The 20,949-nt window shown below is 50.4% G+C and overlaps 1 protein-coding gene and 1 long non-coding RNA gene across 2 annotated transcripts in view; one reads left to right on the plus strand and one right to left on the minus strand.

Moving 5' to 3' along the window:
- Positions 1-7,198, plus strand: part of SERINC2 (serine incorporator 2) — a 38,526-nt gene extending 31,328 nt beyond the window's left edge. Inside the window, exon 10 of the mRNA XM_050932346.1 lies at positions 476-7,198. Coding sequence (XP_050788303.1) covers positions 476-614 — 139 coding nt within the window. The 3' untranslated portion in view covers positions 615-7,198. The remainder of the gene's footprint in view (positions 1-475) is intronic.
- A 7,766-nt stretch (positions 7,199-14,964) lies between these two features.
- On the minus strand, positions 14,965-16,991 carry LOC127039165 (uncharacterized). The gene is made up of 3 exons (XR_007770911.1): positions 16,779-16,991; positions 15,987-16,111; positions 14,965-15,356 (listed from the first exon to the last, which is right to left on the minus strand). It is a non-coding gene; the product is annotated as an uncharacterized LOC127039165 (long non-coding RNA).
- Positions 16,992-20,949: the final 3,958 nt, after the last annotated feature.

Genomic DNA, 20,949 nt, shown 5'->3' on the forward strand with positions numbered 1-20,949 from the left:
CTTTGCCGTCAGCCCTTCGCTGACAGTCTGCCTTGCCAATGCACACGTCCGAGTGAGCTCCAGTTTGCTCCCCAGCAGCTGTGCGGGGTCCAGCGTGCTCTCCCCATAGCTGGGTCTGTGTCCGGCTCTCGCTGTCCACAGGGCAGCTGTGGTTCTGCAAGAGCAAGTAGGAGCAGGTGGTTTGAATCAGCAGTAATGCAGGCTGGTGTGGAGCGACCAGGGTAGCACCAGTTTAACTAAAGATGTGAATTGAAACCGGTGCTCGCCTAGTTAAGGGAATCCCCCATGCATGAGTGACCCCTATAGTCAACTTAACCACTTGGGTACATGGCTTCAGGTCCTTACTTCTCTCCCAGCTACAGAGCTGGGCACAGGCAGGGGAATGGGCAGGAGATTCCAGTTGGAACTTGCCTACCTGGTACGTTGCAGTGACCTGATTTCACCTGACTGCGGGGGCTCATGTTTGGTGTTTCAGGCCCGATGAAGGTTCCCAGATGATGACGAGTCCGTGGACTGCAGTCTGGGTGAAGATCTCTTCCAGCTGGGCTGGTCTCCTCCTCTATCTCTGGACCTTAGTGGCCCCCATCCTACTCCCTGGCCGGGAGTTCAGCTGAAAAGGACCTGCAGACAACCATGGTCCAAACCAGCTGGACAGCTCGGACTCTCCAAACCAAGGAGCCCTGTTGCCAAAGCCCTGTCCCTGTCCCTGTATCTAGAGCTGGGTTTGGGTCTCATGGTGGGGAAAGTCCTAGCTATGGATGAATGCTGGGCTCCTGTTTCTGCACCGAGATCAGTTCCTTGGAATTGTGCCTTTCTTTGTTTGTTGCTTTAAAAGGGAAAAAAGTGCCAAGCAGGGAAAGTCTGTAGCTTGTGTGTGAAGTCGGAAGCGTCGAAGGAAATGTTTCTGGTTTGTTTGGGGGGTGGTTTTACTATTGTAGACCTTCGCGTTTCTCTGGTGTTTCTGCGTGGCCTCTGTGCTGCTCTTTTGCAAGGAGGCAGTTGAATCACCTTTGAGAATTTTTGTTTTTAAGCAGATGCTTGTATGATGCATTCTTTGACTTGTGTTACCTGGGGAGCATTTTGTATAATTCTTGCACAGCCCATTTTGGCATGTACCTGTCCATGAACCTGCAAAGATTTAAATAAATGGCCAGAATTCAGTATCAATCAGCATTGGTTGAGTATCAGCCACCCCTGTGTAATCAGCGATTGGCGCAAGGGAATATTCTAACTTCAGAAATCAGCTTTCAATAGATCAAACCGTCTCACGGTTACAAGGCTCCAGGTACGTGGCTGAGGAAGAGTTACAGCCAATTGCAGCCTCAGAAATGTAATGGAAACCTTTCACAAATTACGCTTGACTTACACCACCCAATCGCATCATCCTTTGTCCACACAGGCCCCTCCCATGAGCAATCAATGCACTCTGTAGCCCCTCCCTCCAAATCGTTATTCCCTGAAGCCCGGACTCCAAACTGACAGCAGTGGGCGCTGTCCAGAGGCCGCCGCGGGGGATTCTGTGACGCTCACAAGTGATTGCCTTGAAGAACAAGAATGATACTTAAGATCTAGGTGTCATTCTGAAACCTCCTGGCCACAGTGTGCTCTCTGCTGTTCACATTACTCCTTACATAGTTTGCCCTGCACAGGTTATACAAGGACAAAGTGGGGTGGGGGAATGGCATGCTGAAATTCTGCCAAATCTTTCCTCGTTAGTGTTCTAGGATGAGATGCTTCAACAGAACTAGGAGCAGAAATGAAAATGGTTGGGCTGTGACTGAAAGAGCCTTACCTGCCTCTTCAGCCCCATGGCACCCTAAGGCCCTGATCCTGTAACTGGATCCGTGTAGAAGCAGCCTACACCCTATGTGGTGCTCCAGTGGGAATCCATGGAGGTGCAAGGATCTGCCCTCTCTGGCTGTTTGCAGGATTGGGGCCTAAATCCTGGTTCCCGTGTCCTATGAGGACAGGTTTTCCTTTTGGCTGTGAAACGTCTTCGCTTGTTTGTTTTGGTTTTTAAAAAGGAAGACTGTGCTACCAATAAAAGGCCTTTTTTTTTTTGGCAAATCCCCTTGTCCGGCAATGTGTGATGTGTACGGTACTGTCAGTACCCGGGGAGCTCTAGAGTAGGCAGAATGTCCAAACACAGCCCCCACAGAAAAACTGACACTAAGGTCTTGATGGGCCCAGGTAGCAGTTGGCTGTTATGCAGGCAATGGAGATGAGGGCAGTGTAGCTGGGATGCTTTGTGCAGCAGGTGAGTTCTCGGGAGGCAGGAGAGGCGCTGTGGGCGTTTTGGATAGCTCACTAGTAGAACTGGGTGGGAGAGAGTTTAGAAATGTCTCCTCTTTGGCATTGAGACCTTTCACTATTGTTTGATAGGAAGGTTGGGGACAGAGAGAGGGAGAAAGCCCCCACCCCAGTACAGCCAGTCACCTGCTGGTTAGGGCACTTGTGGGATGTGGGAGACCTGGGTTCAGGTCTTACACCCCCCAAAAGACACAGCTGTGCCAAAGTAAGTTGTCAGTGTAGACCAGCCCTAGTCACTGGGATTCGAGAGACCTGGCTTCTATTGGCAGATTCGCCCCCAACCTGCTGTGTGGCCTTGAGGCGATCTACCTCACTTCCCCGTTGGAAGAAAGGAGAAAGATGAGTGCTCTCCTTTGTCAAGTGCTTTGAGAGCTAATGACAAATGCTGCTTCAATGTGGCATGTTAGTTGGGATACAGTGAGGGACACAAGGCTTAGTGTGACCTAGAGGATAGAGCATTGGGTTAGGACTCACGAGACCTAGGTTCAGTTCCTAGTTCTGCCACTGGCCTGCTGGGTGACCTTGGAGAAGTCACTTCCCTGTGCCTCAGTTTCCCCATTTGTAAATGAGGCTAAAGATTCTGACATGTTTTGTAAAGTGCTCTGAGACCACTTGGAGAAAAGTGCCATGTAAGAGCGAAGTATTAACGTTAAGTGTGGAGGGCAGCAGAAGGCTGAGACTGGGAAAAGCAGACACAGGAGTTAAGAAAGGAGTAGGGCAGCTGGGGAACAGGAGGAGAGAAAGATATTGACATAGACAGGTGCTGATTCATGGGGATTTTTGACGGTGACCTTCATGCAGAAGTGTCTCATGCTTCATGCCAGCAAATGCTGTCTAGAGCAGGGGGCAGTGTTCCCTTTCCTGTCTGCAAGGGGGCCTGTTCTGCTCCCACAAAGGAGTGTCTGCAGGTATGGGGAGAACCGACCATGAGGCAACATCTGGTTTAGTCCTAGTTTTCCAGTTCAGGAAGCCGAGGAACTCCCAGCTCTCCCCCGTCCCTCCCATGCTCTGGGGTTTCTCTCACCATTCTTGGTGTCGCAGGAACCTGCAACCCCCTTGGCTATAGCTTTGGGGGCAGGAGGGGTATACAAAAGATGATAAAACCGTGAGCATCTGGTATATAAAAAGCACAACCATAAAGGGGTTATAAAGCATCAGAGCTAAGTTAGTGCACTTCAGAGGGGCACATTCTGCGCACACAAATATCCAGGGCCTGATTCTCCCTTGCTCTGCAACTTGTATCATTTACACCAGTGCAAAAAAGGTGTAACGCCACCCATGCAGGACAGCTAGTGCTGTGCTCTGGTGGCAATGACAGCCACAAAGTACAGAGGGACAGGATCTGGCCCCCAAGCTCCTCAGTGGATTCAGAGCATGCCAGTGCTGAGACAGAGGCCTGTGCTGGCTGCTGCCCCATCACGAGTTCTCTCCATTGACCTGCTTCTAGTTCCAGGCAGAAGAGGAGCCTGAGGAACTGCTGAGAGCCTTGTGCTCCCTTCGAGCTGCAGCCATTCCTTACAACACAGCCACTGTGATTGCATGGCTGCGCTCTGGGGCCCAGGACTGGAAAGTCCCAGGCCTTCAAAGCCCATGACCGCTCAGACTGGCAGTTCCCTCTGTCTGAGGGCATGTCTACACTACAAAATTAAGTCGACCTAACTTACGTTGGCATATAGCTGCCGCAGTAATTACATTGCTTACAGTGCCTGTCTGTGCTTGCTCCTTGTGTCGGTGGTACGTGTCCTCACCAGGAGGACTTTTACTCATTGAACTGCCAGTGTGGGGCATTGTGGGATGGATTCTGAAAGCCAGCAGCAGTCAATGTAAGCAATGCAGTGTCTAGACTGATGCTGTGTCGACCTAGTTATGTCGACATTGATTCTGTGCCTCTCGTGGAGATGGAATGATTGTTGGTATAGAAGGCAAGTTATGACGGCGGGAGCAAAATTTTCCTATAGACACTTCCATAGTTAGATGGCGTAAGCTGCCTTGCATCGACCTAACTCTGCAGTGTAGACCAGGCCTGACAGGGATGCTCTGGAGTTTTTGTTGCTGGTGCAGAGAGAGTGTCTCATGTAGAGCAGGAGCAGCAGGATTCTGGGCTGGAGGCTTTAGCCTAGTGGCTCTCAACCTTTCCAGCCTCCTGCACCCCTTTCAGAGTCTGATTTGTCTTGCACACCCCAAGAGTCACCACATTTAAAGACGACTTGCTTACAAAATCAGACATAAAAATACCCAAGTGTCCCACCATGTAATTATAAAATTAATCGATTGGAATATAAATACTGTACTTCTGTTGCAGTGTATAGTAGATAGAGCAGTATAAACAAGCCATTGTCTGTATTAAACTTAAGTTTGTACTGACTTTGCTAGTGCTTTTTAGGTAGCCTGTTGCAGAACTAGGCCAATCTCTAGATAAGTTGATGTACCCCCTGGAAGAGCTCTGCGCACCCCCAAGGGTGTGTGTACCCTGGGTTGAGAACCGCGGCCTCAGCCTAATCCAGCTGGAATCCAGAACACTTTATTAAACGGGGGCAAGGGAATGCAAGGAACCAGGGCTCAGCTGAATCTTGCTATGGATTGTAGGCAAGTATAAGTTGCACGTTTTTGCCACTAGATGGCGCACTCAACCTACCTTTGTGAGCCTGTGTGTTGGAGCCCCCAGCAATCAGCTAATTCCAAGGGGGACTGGAGTAAAGGAAGATGTGTCCATGCAACACGCTTCAGTGATGCATAACAAATTCCAAACGCATTGGCCACATGCTCAATACAGGAGCACTCCACCCCCTGCCATAGCAGGGCTTTGTGCTCCAGTGGTGAAGGCAACTAGTGTGAAGTGCTGATCTTAGCTTCCACTTCCCCTGGGCCCCATGGAGAATGCTCAGGTCAGTCGCGAGTAGGATCTCCCGCAGAACAAGGCCATAGCCTTTGGCGTACTCTGAAGGTGGAACTAACCATTGTTTCCCTTCCATCGACACTCGTGCACATAGAGGAGCACTTTACTGAGTGCCAGGACAGCAGGGAGATGGCACAGGTTGGGATTTGCAGGATAAGTGATGTCTGAGCGTGATTTACTTCAGGCTCAGTTGTGTTTGTGGCAGGCTGGATGTGTCCTCCTGGCACAAACGCTGGGCTGGCACCTCCGGGCACTCTCCTCTGTGAGAGATCCCAGAGCAGGCAGATCTCTTCAGCCGCCCAACTTCCTGAGCTGTCTGGCTACAAAAGCGCTAGCTGCCCATTCCCACAGCTCTGCACACCTGCCTGCGCCCTTACCCTCCAAGAAACCTGCCACTTCCACCAGCTGGCAAACCACAGATATTCATGGGCTGAGGGGGGCATTTCTGGGGGTTTGCATAGCTGGGTGCTGAGGCAGAGAAAAGACTGAGCTGGTGAACCAAAGGTTTGGCGATGGAGGCAGCTGTCGTCTTTGCCTGCTCTAGAGAGGGCAGCCCCCCCCGCCCCCCGAATCAGGTGAGAACAGAACCTTCAGTGGGCACAGTACAGAACTTAAACCAATTCATAGCGTCTACTCTGGGCCTGCTGTGTTGTTGGTACTTTCACTGGTTCAGTGCGGCCACATGAAGCAGAAAAAAGCAAATGCTTTAGCAAGAGGAAGGATGGTCCAGTGGTTAGAGCACTAGCCTAGGATGTTGGAGAACTGGGGTCAAGTCATGGTTCTGCCACAGTCTTCCTGTGTGCCCTTGAGCAAGTCATTTACCCTTTCAGTGCCTGAGTTTCCCATCTGTACAATGGGGATAATAGCACTGCCCTGCCTCCAGGGGTGTGTGAGGGTAAATATGTTACACTGTGAGGTGCCAAGCTCCCCCAGTTAGAGAGAGGGGATAGATACAGGTCCAATTCCTTACTTATTTCCCTTTGCTGGCAAACTGTGCAGTTAGTCCATGGGACTGAGACTTAGAGCTTGTGAGCTGTAATCCCAGCCCTGGCACTGACTCACTGTGTCAGCCCTGCTGAAACCACCCAGCGTGGCACCCGGCCTGCCCACGGCTGGGGGCAGCTATGGGTCATAAGCCAGCTCAAAGCCACTGTCCGGTTTCCCTACTACTCCCTTATCAGGCAGCAAAGAGCCGGAGACGGAGTCGGAGCTGGGACCCTGCTCCTGAGGCTGAAACGGCGACCACAGGCAGAGAAGCATTTGCCACAGGCAGGGCACGGGGACTCGCTGCTGTTCCCCGGTGAGGGCGTGGCTCGGAAGTGCAGCAGGGTGACAGCTCTGGGCAGAGACTTGACCTCGTCAGCCCACTGCATTCACCTCAGGCTGAGCTCCCGGCCTTTCTGTCTGCAGCCCTGGCTGAATCAGCTACGGGGAGATGGGGCGCAGGGCACATGGTGTGAGCACAGAAGTGGGGGGCAGGCAGGAGAGCTGAGTGTGAAGGGGGGCCCTGCCTGCCGGGAACTGCCGGGGGAGAGGGATGAATCACTCGCCAGCTGCTATTGTGATGCAGGTCTGATGCAGGGCGCTTGCCTGCCCTGCTGCTACGGTGGGTTAACTCTGAACAATGAGGCATGGCCCTGGGCATCTTCCCCCGGAGCGAGGGAGTCTGCTCGGCTGAGCGCTTATGCTGGGGGGGCGGAGGGAGCAGGCACGCACTGCCAGACCTGGGCCAAGGCCTCACCCAGTTGGGTGGCAGGGACTGAAAAACCATCGCCGTAGCCCTGAAGGCTCCCCTGCCTTTAAAACACCCCCAGCCAAGTGTCTCCTGCTCACACACAAGCCCCAGGGGCCACTGCTGTGCGGGACGGGGGGCTGTGTGAGCCAGCCAGGGCCTGACAGGCCCGGTAGTCCGAGGTGCTGGCACTATGTCCAGCTGGCCAGGTGAGCTGGCCCTGCTCCCTCGCCACACGGAGCTCAGCCTACGCGGGAGACCCAGCCTGGCCCTGTGCACCTGCCCTGGGCTTGGCTGAGAGCCCTCAGGGCCGGAGAAAGTCTGTGCCCAGCACTTGTCCTTGCTACCCCCTCCAGCCCCATTTGCCCATGCAGCTCCGGCTCACAGGCCCATTGCTATTGTGCCTCTGCCTGCCAGCCCGAATACCTGGCTGGAGAGCCCAAGGGGCCGGGAGGGGGAGCTAGGGTTGCCGGGTGTCCCGTTTTTTACCAGAGCACCTGGTCGAAAAGGGACCCTGGTGGCTCCAGTCAGCACCGCTGACTGGAGGGGTTAAAAGTCTGGTCAGCAGTGCAGTGGGGCTAGCACAGGCTAGTCCCTATCTGTCCTGGCTCCATGCAGCTCCTGGAAACAGCGGCTGTCCCCTCTCCAGCTCTTACACCTAGGGGCAGCCAAGGGGCTCTGCGCACTGTCCCATCCACAGGTGCTGGTACCGCAGCTCCCATTGGCTGGGAATCACAGCTAATGGGAGCTGCGGGGCGGTGCCTGCAGACAGGGCAGCACACAGAGTCATGTGGCTGCACCTCTGCATAGGAGCTAGAGTGGGCACATGCCACTGCTTCTAGGAGCTGCTTGAGGTAAGTACTGCCCGGAGCCTGCACCCCTGACTCCGCACCCCTGCACCCACAGGCCAGAGCCCATACCCCTTTCCACACCCCAACCTCAGCCCAGAACCCCCTCCCACACTCGGAACCCCTTGGTCCCAGCCTGGGGCCCCCTCCTGCACCCCAAGCCCCACACCAGATCCCGCACCCCCAGCTGGAACCCTCACCCCTTCCTGCACCTCATAGACTCATAGACTCTAGGACTGGAAGGGACCTCGAGAGGTCATCGAGTCCAGTCCCCTGCCCTCATGGCAGGACCAAATACTGTCTAGACCATCCCTAATAGACATTTATCTAACCTACTCTTAAATATCTCCAGAGATGGAGATTCCACAACTTCCCTAGGCAATCTATTCCAGTGTTTAACTACCCTGACAGTTAGGAACTTTTTCCTAATGTCCAACCTAAATCTCCCTTGCTGCAGTTTAAGCCTATTGCTTCTTGTTCTATCATTGGAGGCTAAGGTGAACAAGGTTTCTCCCTCCTCCTGATGACACCCTTTTAGATACCTGAAAACTGCTATCATGTCCCCTCTCAGTCTTCTCTTTTCCAAACTAAACAAACCCAGTTCCTTCAGCCTTCCTTCATAGGTCATGTTCTCAAGACCTTTAATCATTCTTGTTGCTCTTCTCTGGACCCTCTCCAATTTCTCCACATCTTACTTGAAATGCGGTGCCCAGAACTGGACACAATACTCCAGTTGAGGCCTAACCAGCGCAGAGTAAAGCGGAAGAAAGAGTTCTTGTGTCTTGTTTACAACACACCTGTTAATGCATCCCAGAATCACGTTTGCTTTTTTTGCAACAGTATCACACTGTTGACTCACATTAAGCTTGTGGTCTACTATGACCCCTAGATCTCTTTCTGCCATACTCCTTCCTAGACAGTCTCTTCCCGTTCTGTATGTGTGAAACTGATTGTTCCTTCCTAGGTGGAGCACTTTGCATTTATCTTTATTGAACTTCATCCTGTTTACCTCAGACCATTTCTCCAATTTGTCCAGATCATTTTGAATTTTGACCCTGTCCTCCAAAGCCGTTTGAATTTTGACCCTGTCCTCCAAAGCACCTCAACCCTCTGCCTCAGCCCAGAGCCCTTTCCCATACTCTGAACCCCTAGACTCCACCCCAGAGCACCCTCCTGCCCCCCAAATCCCTCATCCCTGGCCCTACTTCAGAGCCTGCTGTGACGTTGCACCCCATATGCTTTATGGAAATATGCTTATAAATGTACAGTAACTCCTCACTTAACGTTGTAGTTCTGTTCCTGAGAAATGCAACTTTAAGTGAAACAATGTTAAACGAATCCAGTTGTCCCATAAGATGTAATGTAAATGCCGGGGGTTAGGTTCCAAAGAAATTTTTTGGGGCAGACAAAAGGCATTATACTGTATACTGTACAGTACTGTGCTGTGGTTGGGGAGTGCCCTTGGCTCAACCCACACAGGCACAGCCTGCCGCAGGCAAGGACCCTAGGAAGCACCTTTGCAGCAGCAGCAGCGGCAGCTTCCCTGGAGAACAGGCTCAGATTTTGCCGGGAATGTTCCAGGCCACCTCTTCCTGTCCCCACTCCACTCCAGGCCCACCTCTTCCCACCCCCACTCCACCTCCTCTCCAGAGCATGCCACATCCCTCCCCCCCGCCAAGTCCTAAGTGCTGCCAAACAGCTGTTTGATGGCACTTAGGGCTTTCTGGGAAGGAGGGGGAGGAGTAGAGATGCAGGTCTTCCCCACTCCTGCGCCTCCCTCCCAGAAAGGCTTAAGGGCAGAAGCGCTGGGAGGGAGGGAGAGGGGGTGGAGAAGTGGAACTTGCGCAATGCTCCCTTGTAAAGTCTCTGCTCTTCCCCAGAATCTTACAAGCAGGCAGCCAAACAACGTTATAAGGGAGCATTGCATAACTTTAAATGAGCATGTTCCCTAATTGAGCAGGGTCGTAACATTGAAACAACGTTAAGTGGAACAACGTTAAACGAGGAGTTACTGTATATATGATATAACTGGAATATGTTTTATGCCACGTAACATATCTATGTAAAGGTTATGATTTAGTGAATATATTCATCCTATTTGTATGCATGTATCATTTTTGTATTTGAAGTTATGAATATTGGCTGTATATTTGTTTGATTTTAAGTAGCCTTAGTAAGGCATTTGGTCAGCTTCTTAAGAAAGGAATTTGCAAGTTAAATGCCCAATCAAGAAACACTTAATGGACAATGGAACCTTGGAAGACTCCAATCCACATAAGAAGTCTACCTGGGGACTTTCAATGTAGCACGTGAACAATGGCTGCCACCTGTAAAGTTCTAGGTCATGCATGGACATGTGACTTGCACATGTGACTCCAAAACTCCAGCTTGCAGCTGGATTCTGCATAGGAGAGAGGAAGGGGTCTCCACCCACAAGAGAGAGTTTATTTAAGCCCCTGGGAGACCCTCCCTCTTTTGTCTTCAGTTGGCTCAAGAGATGGCCTCTCCACCCCCAAGGACACCTGAAAGTAACTGGAACAAAGTACAGCAACTACAGGGGTGGGAGTGATTGCTGGACCCAGACTAGAAGGAGGTTAGTCTGTAAAAGAAGCTTATTGGAACATCTCTGAGGTGAGATTTCATCTGTGATCACTTTCTTACTGTATTAGGTTTAGACTTGCGTGTTTTATTTTATTTAGTTTGATAATTCACTTTGTTCTGTCATTACTTGGAACCACTTAAATCCTACTTTCTGTATTTAATAAAATCACTTTTTACTTATTAAATAACTCAGAGTATGTATTAATACCTGGGGGAGGGGGGAACAGCTGTGCATCTCTCTCTATCAGTGTTATAGACGGTGAACAATTTATGGGTTTATCCTGTATAAGCTTTATACAGGGTAAAACGGATTTATTTGGTGTTTGGACCCCATTGGGAGTTGGGCATCTGGGTGTTGGAGACAGGAGCACTTCTGAAGCTGTTTTCAGTTAAGCCTGCAGCTTTTGAGGGACGTGGTTCAGATCTGGGTCTGTGGTTGTAGCAGGCAAGTGTGTCTGGCACAACCAGGCAGGGTTCTGAAGTCCCAAGGTGACAGGGAAAACGGGCTAAGGGATAGTCTCAGCACATCAGTTGGCAGTCCCAAGGGGATTTCTGTGATCCAACCTGTCACACCTGCACCCCCAGCTGGAGCCATTACCCCTTCCTGCACCCAATCCCCTGCCCCAGCCTGATGATGCCATAGGGTGAGGTGGGCTGAGAGCTGTAGCCATGGCTACGAGGGGACATAGGTGCCCAGTTCCTGTGTATGATGGAGTGAGCTGTCTAGCCAAAACACAGGGTATATGTTGGCTATTTTTATATACTGTGACCTGATTCGCATAGTCCTCCATGCCCAGCCCTGTGTGGGTGTGCAAACTCCAGGTTACAGACACCACTGCTTAGTTAGCCAAATCCATGTGCAAAGCAGGGATTAGCTCACTTGCTCCTGGTTGATACAGACAGTTGTGTGTGCACAAACGCCTGCTGGCTGTGACACTGAACATCAGACCCAGGGAATTTCTATGGCTGTTGATGACCCTGGGATTTTGTGGTTTTTGTATCTACCTATGATGGGGTTCTCACATGTATCTCTGAAGCATCTGGAATGGGCCACTGTCAGAGACAGCACCCTGGCCTAGCTGGCCCTTATGTGTGAGCCAGTCTGGCAATTCTTTATGTGCAGGCTCTTCTGCATTTTAACAGTCTCTGACTTGCCCACTAGCAAGTTCCCCCAGTCCAGGTCTTCATTCTCATTCCAGTCTCTGCCTTCCCACGTTGGCCTGGCTAGCTGTGGGCCTGGGGACAAAACTGACACGGCAGCACGAGAAGACAGCTCATCTACCGGCAGCTGAACTCAGGCAGGTGTTTGCACTTACCCCATGAATCCTAGTCTCTTATGATCAGCAGCTTTAATGGGTGAAGCCACTGCTGTGCCTGGAGCACCCAGAGAGGAGGGCTAGGAGGGAGTGGAAGGGGGAGAGAGAGATCCTGGCTGGGTCATCCCCACGGCAGAGACTAACAAGGGGAGCAAGGTCTGAGTGCCCTCTTCTCCCCCCTTCTGGCCAGGGGAAGCTGGAGTTGCCTTCCTCCCATGATGACCACAGATGTTTAGGAAACATGCTAGTTTAATATCAACTTTCAGGCCCCAATTCTCAGATGTGGGTGACTCCTTTGGGTGCAGGGACCAAGGTAGGGGCATAAGTGGCTTTACACTTGTGACTGGGTCCTAGTGGGGAGCCAGCTGTGGTCACTCAGTTAGGGTGAACTGCAAAGAATGGGGCAGACAATCCCATAAAGATGGTGGATATTCCAATACTTAGATTTATCAAGACAGAATAAACACTCACTGGTTACTCAGAAGTCCAAACAACACAGTTCCCTTAAAGTGATCCAGCCTCAGGCCTCCATCCAGGTACCCACGTCAAATATGATGAAAATTTCTGTAAATCTGATTTCATCATATGAAGGTTCTACCAATCCCAGAGGATCGGACACGTTACCTCCCAGGTTAGTGAATGTTTCAGATCTTACCCAAATACACGCTACAGCCAATTCTTATTAACTGAACTAAAATGTATTAAAAAATAAAAGAGAGAGAGTATGGTTAAAAGATCAATATACATACAGACATGAGTTCCATCCATTGAGGTGCAGATTCATAGCAGAGATGGGAAGCTTCGTAGCTGCAAAGAGTTCCTTTAGAACTCAGTTCATAGGTCATAGTCCAATGTCCAAATCTCACATTCAGCGAGTGCCGGCATAACTGGGACCTCAGTCTTGTGACTCAAACTTCCCCTGATGAAACCTAAGTGGATCTGAGACGACAGAATCAGGACCCAAGGATCTTTGATACAATTTCATGTATTTTGACAAGTTGGGAGTTCCTTGTGGAACAAAAGGTAATTAGGCTGACTTTGAAGGAAGTCCATCACTGGTACTTAGCTATAGAATTAACGTAAGGCCATTTGCTTGTTGCTCCACCATTCACAGATTATTTGCTATACATTTCAAAGAGAGATGAATACCGAGATAGTTCGTGTTGACAATTCATTTAAATGAATTATCAGAATACAGCATGGACAGGGACTGCTGAGTACATTGTTGACCCTATGTTACCGAAATGTCGGGTCTGCCTAGCTGAGAGCCAATGACAGCCAGATAGAGATAAGGAAAGGTTGCTTTATTCTGCAGAAGAAAGGAGAGTTTTATATCTTGGTACAAAGACTCTACTTTATACAAAAACCAAGAATCTTTTATACACACTCACACACAGGCTTCAGTTGTGTTAGCATTTGATTGGTGGTTTGCAAACCCTGCACTTTTGCAATTTGCTTAGCAAAAACCGGCTTAGGACGAGCTTTAACTGCCTTAAGACCGATAAGGGAAGGCAGTTCAAACATTCAGGCTACTGTGTCTGTGAGGTATCCAATTTCCCCTAATGGTTGCCAGCTATTATAAAGCTACTAGCTGTTCGGGGGGCGCTGCTGACGATCACAGTCCCCCCTTTCGGGCCTAACAATCCAAATTGTCAGGCCCGATACACAATTTGCTATTAAGCTGGAGGGAGAGAGACTGTGTTCTCCTACAGACAGTAGAGCCCTTAGTAACAGCACTACACAAACATTTTGCACATTGCAACATTACCCAAACGACATACGGAAAAAAAAGAAAGAAAATAATTTATTTGACAATTTTACGGAAAAGGCCAGTAAACCATGACCCAAGGTCTGGGAGGAGGTCCTCAAAATTAAGGGAATGATTAAGAAATACAGTGTGGAAAACAACAGCTGCATCCTTGATGGCCTGCAAATCCTCCTCAATTAAACCAGAGCGATTAATATAAAAACAGCATTTTTTTTCAATGCGAGCACAGGCTCCCCCTACTTCAGCATTCATGGCATCTAGCACACGCCTATTTTGCAGTGTTACTTCTGCTATGTTATTGATTTCTTGTTGTAACTTTTGGAATGTGTCCAAGGAAGCATTAGCTGCTCTTTCAAGTTCTGCAGAAATGTTTACCACTACCCTTTTCAGCTCCACTACCCCCAGTGCAGGAATAAGTCCACGTATAAACGAATGAAATCCCGTTTACCTGATTACTAGGGGGTTTTCGGCATGTTTAACCCGAGCCCCTTTTAAGGGTGTGAAGAGCTTGTGAGAATAAGTTTTTAGGTTGAGGATTTGGCGTGAGTCCAGTGTGGTGTTTACTTGAACGTCTGGTAATACTTTGGCCACACCACACCAGCCATGCCAACCCGGCAGGAGAGCTTTATAAGCATTATGGCCACAAATAAAATGCAGACCGGGGCTTTGTAAATAAAGGATGAGGGAGCTTCCTGCTACTCGGTGGCACCAATCTACCCTAACATCTTGATGTTTGGAGTTGCCAAATACCCGGCCCCGGCACCGCCAATGGGATGCATTTAAATGTCCCATGGCGTGGGTGTTGTTTAAGATACCCCCACAGTATGTAACAGCAAACAAGTGTGATATAAAGCTTTCTAGCGCCCACTGGCATTATAAATTGTTACAAGGGGTAAGTGAGGTGATAAAATGCCAGAGGAGACATCCATATAATATGCATGAGTTTTATTTATGGGACCCAAGGGAAGGAACGAAGGAAACCACTCCCCTTGATAACGTTCGCCTGTTAATTTCGCAATATAGGCCTTTTGAAACTGGCAGGGAGGTCTCTGGGTGTTTACACCAATTTTTAAGGGGTAAAAGGTTCCATTTTTAACACTAAACCTAAGGGTTTGATCACAGGCTTCTAAGGGGATATAACCCAGTTTCTTCTCGGTTCCATCAACAGCCTCAAAGCATAGAACCAGCTTATACCCAAACCCAAGGATATTGAAGAGAGGGACTCCTTGGGCCTTCCAGCTATGATGCCAATCCTCAGATGTTTTCCCACACTTATTGGACTGGTATTCTCCTTTCCACCCCCACTTAGCTTTCTGCACCACTTGTAGGCAGAGAGTTTCAGAGAGGTTTAAAGGTACAGCCCACAGTCCTATTCCTTCCTCAGAACAACCAACAGTCAGACAAGTGTCCCAACATGGCCAGTCGCTGAAGAGGTTTAGCCGCTGGGTGCGGGTTAGTTTGCACAAGGGGCAGGCTCAGCAATAATAGCCACCGCAGCACCGTCTGAGAACCCATAGTCACAAAGTCTCAGGATTTTGTCCATCGGAACAAAAGCTTTAGTTCCTTGAGAGGTTCAGTTTTCCAGGTACCATCTGCTTCTGGCTTTTCTGGGTTGCGGTGGGAAGAGCTGGTGGTGCTCCCTCAAAGTTTGATGTTGTCTGCTTCTGGCCCCAACCTAGGGGCTAGCTTGATTCGGGTGTGGTGGATCCAGGTATTCCGTTCCCTTACTCGAATTGCAGTGTGGGAGGTAAGAAGGACTTGAACAGGGCCAGCCCGCCAGGGTTGGAGAGGCTTGATTTTCCACTCTTTTACTTAGACCCAATCCCCTGGCTGGATCCAGTGAGCAGGTACATCAGCAGGTAAGGACTGAAATTGGGCTGCATACCTGATCAGGAGAACAAACCAGGACGTCATCCACATACAAGAGATAAGTGGACCCACCAGGTAGCTTAATATCAGCTAAATTGCATGTCAAGATAGAGAAGAAAATGGCTGGCAATTTAACATATTCTTGTGGTAGCCGAGTTCAGGTCAGCTGTTTTGCCCTCCCGGTCTCTGGATCCGTCTATGTAAATGCAAAGATATTCCAGCTGTCTTGATTTAGGGGATTACTGAAAATGGCATTACACAAATCTATTACCGAATAGCAAGCAGTACCTGCTGGAATGGCAGTCAGGATAGCGTGAGGGTTAGGTACCAAACTGTGTCTAGCCTGAACGACTTTATTCACTGCACACAAGTCCTGGACAAATCAGTATGCTGGTTTTCCCTCGGGATCCATGTCAGGTGTTTTGACTGGCAGAATGGGGGTGTTGAAAGGAGACTTGGTGCGAACTAGCACTCCCAACCCCAGGAATGTGGTGATAATGTTACGGAGGCCTAGCAGAGCTTTTTGAGGGATGGGGTACTGATAAATTCGAGGAATTACAATGCCTGGCTTCAAGGTTATATGCACCGGTTTTGTCCAGAGAGTGCCCAAGTCTGTTTTTAAAGTGCCCCATAGGGAGGCTTTTACCTCCTGTTTGAGTCGCTCGGGTAGGATTGAGTCCGCAGGCAGGATCGAGTCCTCTGAAGCCTGGGTTAGAACAGCACACAGCTGGGGAAGTTGGTTTTGAGGTAACCAGAGGACGATCTTGTTATCTGAAAAAAAGATCTGAGCATGCAATTTACACAAGAGGTCTCTGCCCAAGAGGTTAACTGGGGAATCTGGAGCTAGCAAAAAGGCATGGGAGGCGGAGACACCAGAAATTTTCACAGTAGCCTCCTACGACACAGAACAGTTAAATGGCTTTCCGCCTATACCCATTACCGGAATACTTGTATTCATGAGGCTTCCCTTTTTTGGCTTGACAGTAACAGTGGAGAGGGCAGCCCCAAAGTTCAGAAGGCAAGAATAAACGGTTTCTCTTTGACATTCCTTTCTGAACACCGGGTAAAGGCCATTTATTTAACATGTAATCCAAAGGGCTAGCCTTAGAGGGTTTCCACTGAGACCCACCCATCCCCTTTTCTGGCACTCAAATAGAGAATTAAACAGAAAGAAGGAGGGAATAATGGTTTAATCCAAAAAATTCAAGCCAGCAATCTCTGCTTACGCTGACTGCTACAGGGGACGGAACAGAAGGATCTTAATACGACCTCAGGACTTCCTTGCATGCTATGGCTTCCACCCTGAGGAATTACGAACAAGGATCTCAGTTCCGCCCACACACCTAACACCCAAAGGTATAAGACAGAAATAGAGTAACCAGGAAACCAGAATATAACCAGAATCTGGGAAGGGTTTCCTCATCCTATTAGGGCTCACCTTATCGGAGCACAAACCCCAAGGGGCGCGGTAAAGTGAGGAAGAGGGGCTGAGCACCCCGGTGGCGCTTCTCCTAGTTCGCCGCAGCCATCTAGAGTCCGATGTCCGAGCTAGCAGGGTCCCATCTGGGGTGCCAGAAACTGTTACTGAAATGTCGGGTCCACCTAGCTGAGAGCCGTTGACAGCCAGACAGAGATAAGGAAAGGTTGCTTTATTCTGCAGAAGAAAGGAGAGTTTTGTATCTTGGTACAAAGACACGCTGACACCGTGGCACAAAGCACTGCAGTGTGATGGAAAATCATGCCCTTAGTCACTGCAGCAGTGAGCTCATTAGCTTTAAATCCTAACCCAGGCAATTCCAGCCTTTTCCTCTGCCTGGGGAAGAAGCTGCTAGATGCTCCCTCTGGTCATTTCTTGGGCAGCCAGCTCTGGGGATCGTAAGGTTTTTCACCCCCACAGAAGGGGAATTGCTGGGCGGAGAGTGGCCATGGGGATGCTCAGTCTAGGAGCCTTCCCTCGTGGCAGTGTCTGGGTGCCAGCGTGGGGTATTTGGAAGGCTAATGAGCAGATTGAACACCCAACTCTAACGCATAAGCAGAACCATGAAACACAGGCAAGACAAATACAGCACCAGAGGCGAAAGTAGCCGGGTAACAGCATGCCCTGGCATGGGAGCAGGGGCTCCAGAGACCAGTACCGAGGCTGTGCCACAGGCAGTTCGGCCAGTGGGCTGGAGTGGGAGAGCCGTGCTAGCACTGGCCACATTCTGGGAAGCACTGGGTGATGGGGCTGTGTACCACCGAGCAGAGAAAGGGAGGAACACGAGGAGTGCCCAACATCTCCAACAGCAATGCTCCCCAGCTCAGCAGGAACCGCTGTCCCTCAGGACACGGGGCCCACGCCTCACCAGGAAACATGCCGGGTTTCACAGAACACAGTCAAGCATAGCATCTGCCAGCCAAAATTCCCAGAGAATGGGCCAGGCCTGTCCGCCTCCGCCTGCGCTTCCGTTAGCGAGATGCAGTGTGTCGGCCCTGCCAGGGGAATGGCTGCAGGAGCCTAATTCCCTATGGGAGCAGCCCAGGCACAACAGCACATGGACTGGCACGTCGGGTCTCTCAACTGCTGCGGGTTTTTTGGTATCTATCCCGGGAAGAGCTCAACCTAGGGCTGTCTCAAAGCAGGGAAGAGAGGCTGAGCACTGGCACACTCTCGTCTGCATGATATCCGTGCATGTGGTGGTTAGAACAGAGGAGCAGGAATCAGGACTCCTGGGTTCTTTCCTTGTACTTTCCTTGACTCGAAAGTCACTTTGGGCCAGATTTGTAAAGGTATTTAGGTGCCTAACTCCCATTGATGTCTATGGGAGTTAGGTGCATAAAACTAGTTCTTTAACTCTGTGCCTCAACTTTCTCCTCTGTAAAACCCAGGCACTAATGCTGAGCTGGCTGGCAGGGCTACAGGCTGACTTAATGGACCAATGTTTGCAAAGAGCTCAGAGACTGTGTGCTAATGGCTGCTACTAAAGTGCCACTTATTTTTACCATGGTAATACTGTAATCACCTGGTGCGTGTGAGTGTGTCTCTGTCACCCTCTACTGCTTGGAATCTGTACCCCTGAGCTCTGTACTGTCCCATACTCCCTGTACTGTCAACGGCTGACAGGGATTCTTGGTTACTTCCAACGGCAGGGCCGGTGCTTTTGGAGCAGGAGGATCTGGGTCTACCCCTGCTGCCCCACATGGTCTTGGGGGAGGGGGCACAGTAAGCTGAGCAGTCCTACCTGGCCAGCCTTGTTTCATGCTGTTGGTACCTCCCTCCTGCTTGGGGTTGAGATGACAGGCAGGATGGGACTCCTTTGGCAAAAACTATTTAACTTCAAGTGGAGAGAGGGTGACGTGGAGGTTGGGGTTCAGGCAATGGCCCAAGCCATCTGAGCAGTCCCTGCTTGTGACCCCAACCTTGAGACCCCGAGCTTAGACTTGCATGGAGCTGGTTCCAGTGAGCCGGGACTATTATGAATATTGGGATAAAAGTGGCACCAAGCAAGATCAGGCCCCACTGCGCTAGGTTGCATTGTACAGCTGTACAAAGAGAGACAGCCCTGGCACATTTACAGCTTAAACAGGCAAGGCAAAGGATGGGATGGAAACAGAGACACAGCAAGGGGAAGTGATTGACCTAAGGTCTCCCAGCAGGGCAGTGGCAGGACCAGAGCTCTGGTCTCCAGACTCCCAGTCCAGTGCTGAGCCATGAGACTATGCTGCCTCCCCAGCCCAGCCTCTATGTGTTAAATACGAGGAGAGTGGCACAGCGCCGTGAGAGCAGCCTAGCACTCCAGAAGCTCCTCTCCTAGAGCATGGATGGCAGGTGCTGGGACGCAGTCAGCAGCCTGAGCTTGCATCACAGTTAGAGCCAAGAGGTTAATACTCTTGGCACAGGAGCTGTGGGAGCCTCTGTCCAGGTTTGCGCCACGTGATCTGGAATGAACCCCCATGAAATCCTTCTGGTGGGCCTGGTCTCCACCCAGACCCATACATCAGCCCAGACTTCCCGAAATATCCAGCCTAGGTCTAGAGCAGGGGTAGGCAACCTATGGCACGTGCACCGAAGGCGGCACACGAGCTGATTTTCAGCGGCACTCACACTGCCCAGGTCCTGGCCACTGATCCAGGGGGCTCTGCATTTTAATGTAATTTTAAATGAAGCTTCTTAAACATTTTAAAAACCTTATTTACTTTAATACAATAACAGTTTAGTTATATATTATAAACTTATAGATACCTACTAAAAATGCTAAAATGTATCACTGGCACGCGAAACGTTAAATCAGAGTGACTAAATGGAGACTCGGCACAGCACTTCTGAAAGGTTTCCGACCCCTGGTGTAGAGACTCTGGGGATGGGTGCATTAGAGAGGCCATAGGTTAGAACTGCTCAAGCTCTCTGCAGGTTCCCACCCTCAGGGCCTTTCTCTAGGAGATGGAGGACGAGGGAAGTATCCCTGCAGCTCCTCTTCCAGACTGTTCCTGGTGCCAGTTCTCCTTTGCAATTTCTCCTCCTCCTGGGCCCTGGGCCACCCTTGCTGAGAGCTCCCCGTACTTTAGTAGCAGCTCCCCGGGTCTCTCCTTTTCCAGGGCATATCTCTGCAGCAGCATCCTGCTGATTGGAACACATGCGGGCAGCTGCCATTGCAGAGTCTCCTTGGCCAAGCTCTGAGAATGCAGCTGGGCACCAGCAAATCCCTGCAGATCTGGCCCTGCAGAAACACTTACCAAAAGACGGATTCCTGTAAAAAGCCATTTACGGCAAGCCAGAGGCGCTGCTAACAGACCAGATATGCCAGGCGGCCGGAACACAGGAAGGCTCAGAGCCTGCGGTTCAGACTCCTGTGCTGGCTTCTCCAGGAGCAGAAGCCACTCTCTTCATGGTATTGATCACTGCACTGTGGAGCTCTGAGGCTTTCTCCACCTCCCCACAAATCAAAGCCACTTTGCATCTTTACCTGCAATTAGCAGAAGCAGACACTTAGTGCCCCAGCTCTAATCTCCTGCTCTGGGAGCCAAGCAGATGAATAGCACAGGTGGGAGTCGTTTAGGCTTTCAAGAACTCTCCTTCATTCCCAGCGTGGTGGGATGCTACGAAGAGCTGGACGCTCCGAGGAGCCTACATTGGATGGGGATGGACACATTAGAAATCACTAGAGATCACTCCCATTGCCTTTGGTGGGAGCTGCAGGTTCTCACACAGCCCTGCTTCGTCCCTGCGGCCTGTCCTGCACTAAAGCCATCACAACTGGATTTGCAGTTAAAAACCATCCCTATGCGGGGAGACTTAGCCAGAGCCAAGCAGAACTGCCTCCAATAGCAAATCCAACCCATCCTTCCAGGGCACTGAGGGGGCATATGTGCATCTGAGATTTCCTGTGCTTGGGCTTCAACATAGCGGCTGTCTCACAAATACCAAGCCCTGCAGCAAGCGCTATCCACCTTCCCCGTATCCCTAGGAGCCAGAGTACCACACACATCAGGTCCATCAAAGCACCTCATATGTCCAATTTACTGCCTGAGACTAACAGGCCAGGTAGGTTAGTTCCATGTTGTTGTCTGGACAGTGTAGAGGCCACCCAGTGCATCATGCATCTCCATGATGTTCTGTCCTGAGCCACACC

This window comes from Gopherus flavomarginatus, chromosome 22 (genome assembly GCF_025201925.1).
Source record: "Gopherus flavomarginatus isolate rGopFla2 chromosome 22, rGopFla2.mat.asm, whole genome shotgun sequence".
NCBI classification, from domain to species: Eukaryota; Metazoa; Chordata; order Testudines; family Testudinidae; genus Gopherus; species Gopherus flavomarginatus.